This window comes from Pristiophorus japonicus, chromosome 17, assembly GCF_044704955.1.
Source record: "Pristiophorus japonicus isolate sPriJap1 chromosome 17, sPriJap1.hap1, whole genome shotgun sequence".
Taxonomy (NCBI): domain Eukaryota; kingdom Metazoa; phylum Chordata; class Chondrichthyes; family Pristiophoridae; genus Pristiophorus; species Pristiophorus japonicus.
Genome location: NC_091993.1, coordinates 118,202,025 through 118,213,577, shown reverse-complemented (window position 1 = coordinate 118,213,577; position 11,553 = coordinate 118,202,025). Strand labels below are relative to the sequence as shown.

Genomic DNA, 11,553 nt, shown 5'->3' with positions numbered 1-11,553 from the left:
TTGACAGAGCAAGGTCTCGGTCCAATGGCAAGGGGGTCCAAGATGATTGGAGACCAGGCTCAGCTGCATGGGCCTAGCGCACACACACATGATCCCTACTGATCCCCTCCCTCCCTAGTTTTTAGAGATTGCAGTGTAGATGAGCGCAACTTAACTGTTGACAGGAGAGGCTTGGGAGTTGGTAGCAGCCTATAAGTAAGTAAGTAAGACGAGGACAAGTCAGACAGTAATTGGTATGTTTAATCTGCAGTTGGATACAGTCTGTGCCGTGAATAACAATATAAAACACATGAGAAGTGACCTTCATCACAAGGCCCAGCTCCTGTCATGTCATGTCACGAGATGAAGCATGCAGCACACCTAACAATATCACACTTCACTGGTAAAACATCCAACTTGTCAGAGCACGCCAGGGTTCCCATGGAGTAAAACATCAAGCATATCAGTGTGTCACATTTGCAGGAAAGCCCTTATACGTTATCCCTTGGCTGGCAGACAGAACCTGCACACACAGGTGGCCTGCCAAGAAAATGGCCCCCAAATCTCGCTGATGCACTTACGTCGTGGTGCTCCTGCCGACGATCACATCAAAGGAACACAAAGCTCTCTTTTAAGAAAAAAAACACGGCAACTCCCTTTGTTGAGCATGGTGTAAAGCAAACAAGCAGTTGGGAAAAATTGTTGCAGGGTGGACATCTAGCTCAGCACCAAGTGCAATCAGTGAACCAGCTTAAGCATTGAACGTCTTTCCTTAGTTATACCAGGTCATACAGCAAGGGAGGTTCAGTGGGGAAGGTTGTCTCAGTGCATTTTGTGGAACGAAATACCGAGGCCATTTAAAAGTGGGCGTGTAATCTGGTTACACGCAACGCGCAGAGAACATCTGAACCCCAAGGTCTGAAGCATAAGGCAGGCCTTCAGCTCGGGTTGCCAACTGTCCAGGACTGCACCGGAGTCCCCAGGAATGAAAGCGTAACTTCCAGGTCAGCCTGGGAGAAAAATCATTGACGCATTGACAAAAATGTTGAAAAAATTTTCTTTAAACAATTTTATTAGTTGTAAAACTATTGGAGATGGAATAGAAAAGGCTGCTTGATGGAGAGGGGCGGTTGGAGGCAGGATACAACCTCCAGGAATATGGCCAACCCAGAGTTGGCAACCCTACTTTCAGCCCAGCTTACACTTTCCTATCTCAGTGCTGCCAAATGCAGTACTCCTTCCCAGCCCCACACTTTCTTAGCGTAAATATGGAACGAATCTGCCACTGCCTCCTTTTCAAATCTGCATTAGTCCCAGATTAGAACTGTTTGTCCTGTCCCCAGCTCAATCTGTCACACTTTATAAATACTGAAAAAGAACTAGTTGAAATGTTTCTTCGGGTTTGAGCACTGATCGTGGATGGCTCTGCATGCGGACTAGTGAACCTATGCGTTTATAGTCTAATGGGCAGACACCATAGAAAGCCGGTTAGATTGGACACAAAGTTTGGCTTTGTTTTTATTTCACATAGCTCGCTCTTGTGTCCCATGGCACTTTTGCTGACCTCTCTTGATTGTCACTTGGTCACAACCTCCGCCCTGGGTTTTGTTGTTGCTATGTGTGCAGCTTTGCAGACACTCCAGCTAACTCAGATGGATGAAAATGGGTAACAACCACCTCAATGTCTACAGTGCTCCCTGGGGGTAGGGAGATGTCTCAAAATGCTTTGCAGGGCAGAGGAAAATGACAACTGAATGCAGGAGGAAAAAGGAGTAAATTGAAATTGGGCAGGGGACTGAAAGCACAATTCGAGAGAGGAGTTTTCGATGGGTTTTGAAAACTAAGGTGCCACTGTAGGGAGATTTAGGCAGGGGCTTTCAACAACCCTATATCCTCTCCATCACCAAGATGGCTTACTTCCACCTCCGTCACATCACCCATCTCTGACCCGACACAGCTCATCTGCTCTGAAACCATCAACCATGTCTTTGTTACTTCCCAACTCGACCATTCCAACACTCTCCTGGTCGGCCTCCCATCTTCCACCCTTCATAAAGTTGAGCTCATCCAAAACTCTGCAGCTCACATCCTAACTTGCACCAAGTCCTGCTCACCCATCATCCCCTGTGCTCGCTGACTTGCATTGGCTCCTGGTTGATTTAAACATTCTCATCCTTGTTTTCAATTCCTCCACCATCGGCGCACCGTGGCTGCAGTGTGTACCATCTACAAGATGCACTGCAGCAACTCGCCAAGGCTTCTTCGGCCAGCACCTCCCGAACCCGCGACCTCTGCCACCCAGAAGGACAAGGGCAGCAGATGCATGGGAGCGCCATCACTTGCAAGTTCCCCTCCAAGTCACCATTCTGACTTGGAACTATATCGGCCGTTCCCTTCATCGTCACTGGGTCAAAATCCTGGAACGCCCTCCCTAACAGCACTGTGGGAGCGCCTTCACCACACGGACTGCAGCGGTTCAAGAAGGCAGCTCACCACCACCTTCTCGAGGGCAATTAGCGATAGGCAATAAATGCTGGCCTTGCCAGCGACGCCCACATCCCAGGAACGAATACAAAAACTCCTCCATGGCCTTGCCCCTCCCTATCGCTGGCCACTTGTGCACCTGCGATGTTCTTTACTCCACAATTGGAGGCCCTGCCTTCAGCTGCCAAGGCCCCAAGAACTCCCTCCTTAAACCTCTTCACCTAACTCTCCTTCTTTAAAAAGCTCCTTAAAACCTACCTCCTTGACAACGTTTTTGGTCACCTGCCTAATTGCTCCTTATGTGACTCGGTGTCAAAAATTTTGTTTGCACCTTGGGATGTTTTACTATGTCAAAGGCGCTATATAAATGCAAGTTGTTGTTGCAGTTGTGGAGGGGGTGGTGGAGCAGAGGGATTGAGGACTGGAATGCTGTCAGAGGAGCAGAGTGTGCATCCTGAGACATGGAGGGTGGGGCGTGTTAGGGGAAGAAGTGGGGTGGGGGGGGGGGGGAATAAAGCCATGGAGAGAATTGAAGTCACGGACTAGGATCCATTCGGTAAGGCTCAGGAGCTTGGTAAGGAATACAGGAGGTTTTTAAAAAAAATACAGGTGAGGACAGGGACCATGGAATAAGAACATAAGAAATAGGAGCAGGAGTAGGCCATATGCCCCCTCGAGCTTGCTCCATCATTCAATAAGATCATGGCTGATCTGATCATAGACTCAGCTCCACTTCCCTGCCCACTCCCCATAACCCCTTATCGTTTAAGAAACTGTCTATTTCTGTCTTAAATTTATTCAATGTCCCAGCTTCCACAGCTCTCTGAGGCAGCGAATTCCACAGATTTACAACCCTCCGAGAGAAGAAATTTCTCCTCATCTCCGTTTTAAATGGGCGGCCTGTTATTCTAAAATCTTTCCCTCTAGTTCTAGTCTCCCCTATCAGTGGAAACATCCTCTCTGCATCCACCTTGTCAAGCCCCCTCATAATCTTATACGTTTCGATAAGCTCACCTCTCATTCTTCTGAATTCCAATGAGTAGAGGCCCAACCTACTCAACCTTTCCTCATAAGTCAACCCCCTCATCCCCGGAATCAACCTTGTGAACCTTCTCTGAACTGCCTCCAAAGCAAGTATATTCTTGAGCAAGCGGCAACTTGTGAGCGATGGAGGGGGGTATGATGGCGGGGGCGGAGGGGGAAGAGGCTGCTTTGCAGAGTTGAGCTTTGATGTACCAGAGGCATAGATTAGGGATTTGGCAGAGGTAAATGGAGGAGATGGGCAATATTTCAGAATTTCAAGAAAACAATCTTTGCAATGGAACAAAAATATATAACATCCATAATAAAATGAAAGAACAAAAAAAAATCCAAAATAGTGAACATTTATGAACAAAAGGTGCTTTGAGAAATCGACAGTGCATATTATACATCAATTCTCAGATGAAGTGAATGAAAATTCTATGATATTTTATGTCCAGAGATTAGCTTTACATTCCTTGCCACTTCTCTATGTCGGTATCTTTCTATACTGTTCGCTGGTAATTTTATCACACACCAAAGTGTGACTCTTACCCTCTTTGGGCATCTGTAGTCGGACATGATCAGATGGCACTCAAGACTTGCTTTAAAATGGTCAGTCTAGAATATAAGTTTATGAAGCCACAGATTACAGTGGTGATATGTTGTACAGCTGTTAAATATTATATTTACTTTACATCTTACAAATATGAAAGGGCTTTAACGTTCCACGGGAGGTTGGCGGAACTCCCAAGAAAATGATTTGCCCCTTCATGGAAATTTACCGCGCAGAGAGCCATTTGGCCCATTGTGTCTGTGCCGGCCGACAAAGAGCTATCCAGCCTAATCCCATTTTCCAGCTCCTGATCTGTAGCTCTGTAGGTTACGGCACTTCAAGTGCAAATCCAAGTACTTTTTAAATGTGATGAGGGTTTCTGCCTCCTTCTGTGCTTCTGAACACAAACCTCCTCTTCATGTTGCCCGGTTACTGATCTTGAATTTTGTTTTAAAAAGCCTCTTTGTGTGTTGCGGGAATCCTACATTCTCTGTTTGTTCTTCCACCCCTGGAAGCTCGAGTGCTGTAATTGCTTGGGTCAAAGCCAGGTCAGCTGCAGTCAGTAGCCAGCACGATGATCACGAGCAGTTCAGGCGTCAATCTAAACTTCGGGGAAATTCGGAGGGACTTTCCAGCTCCATTACTAACACGGGCAGAAAGCAAACACTGGCTGCTTCACAGAAGCTAATTCTCTCTGGAAACCATAAAACCTGCAACACAGAGACAAGGAGTGAACTCCCACGGGGAATAAAGCATTCAAGCTAAAACAGTTGTGAGTCTTGCCAACGTCAGTTTTTTGCAGCGATCTTTGAAGTTCTGCCGCCAACTCTGTTAGCTAAGGGTACCAGGGGATCTGGAGCTTATCACATTGCTGTTTGTGGGAGCTTGCCGTGCGCAAGTTGGCTGCCGCGTTTCCCACATTACAACAGTGACTACACTCCAAAAGTACTTCATTGGCTGTAAAGCGCTTTGAGACATCCGGTGGTCGTGAAAGGCGCTAGACAAATGCAAGTCTTTCTTTTTAAGGTGGGTAAATGGAGTTGAGGTAGAAGATCAGCCATGGTCTAATTGAATGGCGGAGCAGGCTCCAGGAGTTGAATGGCCTATTCTTGTTCCTATCTACTTGCAAAACACAATGAAAAAAAGTCTTAAAGACTCCCTCCATGGTCGAGTGCTTAAATACATTGGGGCCGAAATTCCTTCGGGGTCCTGCTCGATCAGTGGCGGGAGACTATCTAAAACCCCTGGAGAACAGTGGAGGGCCTCACTGCGGTGGATCTCCATCGTTTCCAGGAGTTTGGAGCTTGCTTGTAACAATAGACACTCCGCCCGTCCCGTACAAGGCAAATATTGTCATAGGATTCGATCCAGAGGTGGAGACTCCCAGCATGGAGAGTATGCGCTCTGCTATCTCAGTCAGGTCCCAGCAGATCTCTGCAGGGAGCAGGAGCCAGATTCAAAAGTGAATTGGATAAATACTTGAAACAAAAAAATTTGCAGAACTAGGGGAAAGAGAGCAGGGTGCGTGGAACCAATTGTTAGCTTTTTCAGAGAGCCGGCACAGACACGATGGGCAGAATGGCCTCCTTCTGTGCTGGAAGATTCTATGATTGCTTACAGCCATATGCCACAGCAGAAGGTATAGTTACCCACTAAACTATTGGAGCAAACGTTTGATGTGGGCTGTATGCATAGAAACATAGAAAATAGGTGCAGGAGTAGGCCATTCGAGCCCTTCGAGCCTGCACCACCATTCAATAAGATCATGGCTGATCATTCACCTCAGTACCCCTTTCCTGCTTTCTCTTACCCCTTGTACCCTTTAGCCGTAAGGGACATATCTAACTCCCTCCTGAATATATCCAATGAACTGGCATCAACAACTCTCTGCATTAGAGAATTCCACAGGTTAACAATTCTCTGAGTGAAGAAGTTTCTCATCTCAGTCCTAAATGGCTTACCCCTTATCCTTAGACTATGTCCCCTGGTTCTGGACTTTCCCAACATCGGGAACATCCTTCCTGCATCTAACTTGTCCAGTCCCGTCAGAATTTTATTTGTTTCTATAAGATCCCCTCTCATCCTTCTAAACTCCAGTGAATACAAGCCCAGTCGATCCAATCTCTCCTAATATGTCAGTCCTGCTATCCCGGGAATCAGTCTGGTGAACCTTTGCTGCACGCCCTCAATAGCAAGAACTTCCTTCCTCAGATTAGGAGACCAAAACTGAACACAATATTCCAGGTGAGGTCTCACCAAGGCCCTTTGCAACTGCAGTAAGACCTCCCTGCTCCTATACTCAAATCCCCTAGCTATGAAGGCCAACATACCATTTTCCTTCTTCACCGCCTGCTGTACTGCATGCCAATGACTGATGTACCATGACACCCAGGTCTCGTTGCACCTCCCCTTTTCCTAATCTACCGCCATTCAGATAATATTCTGCCTTTGTGTTTTTGCCACCAAAGTGGATAACCTCACATTGATCCACATTATACTGCATCTGCCATGTGTTTGCCCACTCACCTAACCTGTCCAAGTCACCCTGCAGCCTTTTAGCGTCCTCCTCACAGCTCACACTGCCACCCAGCTTAGTGTCATCTGCAAACTTGGAGATATTACATTCAATTCCCTCATTAATGTATATTGTAAACAGCATTGAGCCCTGCGGCACCCTACTAGTCACTACCTGCCATTCTGAAAAGGACCCGTTTATCCTGACTCTCTGCTTCCTGTCTGCCAACCAGTTCTCTATCCACATCAGTACATTACCCCCAATACCATGTGCTTTAATGTTGCACACCAATCTCTTGTGTGGGACCTTGTCAAAAGCCTTATGAAAGTCCAAATACACTGGTTCTCCCTTGTCCACTCTACTAGTTACATCCTGAAAAAATTCTACAAGATTTGTCAAGCAGGATTTCCCTTTCATAAATCCTTGCTGACTTGGACCGATCCTGTCACTGCTTTCCAAATATGCTGCTATTTCATCTTTAATAATTGATTCCAACATTTTCCCCACTACTGCTGTCAGGCTAACCAGTCTATAATTATCCGCTTTCTCTCCCGTTATCTATGCAAATAGATAAAATACGATAAAGGAAGGGAAGAAGCAGAGGGAGGGAGGGAGGGAGGGAAGGTGGAAATATAGCGTGTTTCACAACATCTGGCTAAGAGCTTTACAGCCAATGAAGTACTTTTGAAGCGTAGTCCCTGTTGCAATGTATGAAACGCGGCAATCAAATTTGCGCACAGCCAGATCCCGCAAACAACAATGTGTTAATGACCAGATAATCTGTTTTGTGATGTTGGCTGAGGGATAAATATTGACTAGGACACCGGAGAGAAGCCACTTTCTCTTCTTCGAAACAGTACCATGGGATCTTATATGTTGACCTGAGAGAGCAGACGGGACCTTGGTTTAAGGTCTCATCCGAAAGGCGTATCAGGTACAACATCACCAGATTTCCTATTTCTGTCTTTTAGCCGTCTGACGTCGCTACCACACTGATGCAGGCACAGCACTGGCGAGACTGCGGAACACAACACCGACAGGTTAAACAGTGTGACGGTGCGTGGCATGTAGTACCAGTCTGCCACAGAGTGTGGTTTTATGCCCGCATCACTACACACTAGGTTATTCCATTAATTGCAAAATGCTTCATTGACTCACCACTCTTCCACTCCTTTATAGTCCGTCAGATTTGTGTTTCCAGAAAGCTCCTAATGTAATAAAAAAATTGCAGAAGGTTGGCAGACAGTCTGAGTATCAAGTTAAACCAGCTGGGTGCCAAATTCCAACCAATCATAGCACATTCTTGAATTCATCATTTTGTAAAATCCCCGTGAATGTTTATCATTTACCTAACATGCTGGAGATGACCCAAGGGATAGTAGTTCACCTTAAAGTGTAAATAAACATAAACATCAAACATAAGAAATAGGAACAGGAGTAGGCCATTCGGCCCCTCGAGCCTGCTCCGCCACCATTCAATAAGATCCTGGCTGATCTGATCCTGGGCTCAGCTCCACTTCCCAGCTCGTTCCCCATAATATTAACTCTTGTGGTGCAACTGTGTGGAATTCCTACTTAAAAATAAACAGGTTTATGGTTACTAACTATGACCTGTTGTTTACATAGGAGAAATACTTACTCGGTGTAAATGTACATAGTCACTGTTTGTACAGCAGAATAAGTATGACTCGCTGTATAGCTACATGGAATAATTATTTACACAGCAAGGTAAGAGTTACTTAACATGTTGCCTAGGCCCCAAGATCTGGAACTCCCTACCTAAACCTCTCCACCTCTCTATCCTCCTTCAAGATGCTCCTTAAAACCTACCTCTTTGACTAAGTTTTTTGTGATCTGCGCTAATTTCTACTTATGCAGCTCGGTGTCATTTTTCATCTTATAATTCTTCTGTGAAGCGCCTTGGGACATTTCATAACGTTAAAGACACCATATAAATAAAAGTTGTTGTTGTTGTTGTATGGAGTCACTTTATTTAGAAAGTATCTGTATTGGGGCCTTCAACTCCACATCTCCCTTTTACTTTAAGATGGTTCAGCTTTAAGAGGCTTGGTCCCATTAGTAATAATTGTTTCCTGATAGAGAGCCTCAAGGGAATAGGCTGCTGATGTTCTTGAGTTAGGCTCAGATATAAAAATGGATGAGGCAGCCGAGGACACTGGTCCTATAGACCATGCCCAAGCTTGACTCAGTGCCTTCAGAAGAGGCGGGGATAGGTATACGGGACAGTTCGGCTGCAACTTCTAGCTAGACCGTCTAACTTTTCATTTGCTTTTGCTAAAACAGCTGAGAAAGACTTACATTTATATAGCGCCTTTCACGGCCACCGGGCATCTCAAAGTGCTTTACAGCCACTTAAGTATTATTGGAGTGTAGTCACTGTTGTAATGTGGGAAACACGGCAGCCAATTTGCGCACAGCAAGCTCCCACAAACAGCAATGTGATAACAACCAGATAATCTGTTTTTGTGATGTTGATTGAGGGATAAATATTGACCAGGACACCGGCTCTGCTTCGAAATAGTGCCATGGGATCTTTTACATCCACCTGAGAGAGCAGACGGGGCCTCGGTTTAACGTCTCATCCGAAAGACGGCACCTCCGACAGTGCAGCACTCCCTCAGCACTGCACTGGGAGTGTCAGCCTAGATTTATGTGCTCAAGTCTCTGGAGTGGGACTTGAATCCACAACCTTCTGACTCAGAGGCAAGTGTGCTGCCCACTGAGCCACAGCTGACAGTATAAGAAAATACTTTATGCAGTAGAGCAACTTCACGTTGGATGAAAGCACAGGGGACAGGATTACTGTTGTGTTTTTCAGTTAAAGTGGGAAAACCACTTAGAAGCAAAACATTATTTTTATTTTGTCTTTATTGTATTAAGGTTTCATATTCAACCTGTTGGGCCAATTGGGCTGTTTCTGTGCTGTAAAATTCCACGTAGTACTCAATGTAGTACCATGTATGAATCGAAAACAATACATTTAAAAAAATTTATTGGATGTGGGCGTCGCTGGCAAGGCCGGCATTTATTGCCCATCCCTAATTGCCCTTGAGAAAGTGGTGGTGAGCTGCCTTTTTGAACATAACGGAGTGTCTCGCTGGGCCATTTCAGAGGGCAGTTAAGAATCAACCACATTGCTGTGGGTCTGGAGTCACATATAGGCCAGACCGGGTAAAGACAACAGATTTCCTTCCCTAAAGGACATTAGTGAACCAGATGGGTTTTTATGACAATCCAGTAGTTTCATGGTCACCGTTACTGATGCTAGCTTTTTTTATTCCAGAATTATTTAACTGCATTTAAACTCCCCAGCTGCCATGGTGGGATTTGAACTCATGTCAGGATTACTAGCCCAGTAACATAACCTCTAGACTACTGTACCCCATGTGGGGGGGTGAGTGCGGTGAGATTACTAAAGAGCACCATTGATACTGACGGGTGGCAGGGTTACTGCAAACAGCACTGTTACTCAAGAGTTAGTGGAATCATAGTTAGTACAACACAGAAGGAGGCCATTCGGCCCATCGAGTCTGTGCTGGCTCTGTCGAAGAGCGGGAGGGGGAGGCATATGATATACTTTAAGGAAACTACAGAAAAAAGTTAGGTAAAATTTTACCTGGAATCTACTTCAGAATTAATGTGGATGTCTTCTCTGCAGTACCATCCCTTCATTCTCTGGAAACAAAAAAAGACAAGATTAAGATTAAGAATTAGCATCAAACCCGCATGTTCATTCAGGTTCTTTCAAACGAGCTAATCAACAAGCATTAATTATTTTTGATGGGACTCTAATCTACAAATCTAAGAACATAAGAATTCAAGCCTGCTCCACCATGCAAGAAGATCAAGGCTGATCTTTGCCCTCACCTTCACTTTCCTGCAGGATCCCCATATCCGTTGATTCCCCCCCGAGTCCAAAAATCCAATTTAAAGATGGCGGCGCGGGGCGCCTGTGACCTCCACTTTAACGTCCGTTGACACTCGCTCGCGCCAGCCTCGTGGGGCAATATCCCCTGCGAGGCGGAAAGGGGTCGGCGCGCGGCGCAGGAGAGGCTGCCGCACACGGCGATTGCGGGACGGCCCGGGGCGCTCCCCGCGGGGTGAGGCCCTGTCATGGCAGTGCCTCCGCAGAATCCTGGGCAACTTCCCTTGAGCCGGTAGCGCCCCCCGCCCCCCCCCCCCCCCTTACCCCAACCTCCGCCGGGCGAAAAGTGTCTTGCACCGTGTTAGCGCCCCCCTGGAGGCGCTAATGTGCCTCTGGAAAAAGAGCAATTTCGCCCCCTTGGTCTCCTCCTTTTCAAGCAACGATCTAATTCCCTTTTAGAGGAACACATTCAAAGGTGGAGAGTTCCCAAATCTCTGGCCCGCCAGTGAGGCGTTGCATGCATTGAGCGTGGATTGGAAAACCGTCCCCGATTTTATGCCCATTGAGACCAGGAAATTTGGGGGCAGTACAGACACAATTTTCCATTCAGTGCTGACTGCCTATGAAGTTGGTGGTGTGGGGCCCGAAGAAAATTTACTCCATGACTTGTGCTTTCCTGAGACCCAAGGAACGCCACTTGCAGATTAATTGGAACTCTGGGTTCCCAAATAAAATTATTTTCTCATGAGGCTATTTCTTTTTCTCTATCAGGAACTTAAGGTCTTGGAACTATTTGTCAAAGATGCTTAGTCCTTTTGAGCAAATTTGATGCACACCTTTTGTCCCCATGGTCAGAGTTTAAGTAACCTAATTACATCAATTACCCTGACTTCCAGCGGTTTAACAAACCCAAAACATGTCCCCTCTTAATCCTGAGAGCAAGAAGGAAAGTAGGAAAGGAAGAATGAACGTCTTGCATTTATAGAGATCCTTTTACAATCTCAGGACCGTGCCAAAGCTCTTTACAGCCAATTTAGTTCTTTTTTGACGTGTTGTAATGCAGGGTAATAGGCCATTTCAGAGGGCAGTTAAGGGTTAACCACATTGCTGTGG

The 11,553-nt window shown here is 46.1% G+C and overlaps 1 protein-coding gene across 6 annotated transcripts in view; it reads right to left on the bottom strand.

The window, feature by feature from the left end:
• Positions 1–222: 222 nt before the first annotated feature.
• The window catches only part of LOC139228053 (uncharacterized), a 63,818-nt gene continuing 52,487 nt past the window's right edge, over positions 223–11,553 (bottom strand). For all 6 annotated transcript variants that reach the window (XM_070859199.1, XM_070859200.1, XM_070859203.1 and 3 more), the window contains 3 exons: positions 10,192–10,250; positions 7,713–7,762; positions 223–4,749 (listed from right to left, as the gene is read on the bottom strand). In XM_070859199.1, the coding sequence (XP_070715300.1) occupies positions 7,738–7,762; positions 10,192–10,250 (84 nt within the window). In that variant the 3' untranslated portion in view covers positions 223–4,749; positions 7,713–7,737. The remainder of the gene's footprint in view (positions 4,750–7,712; positions 7,763–10,191; positions 10,251–11,553) is intronic.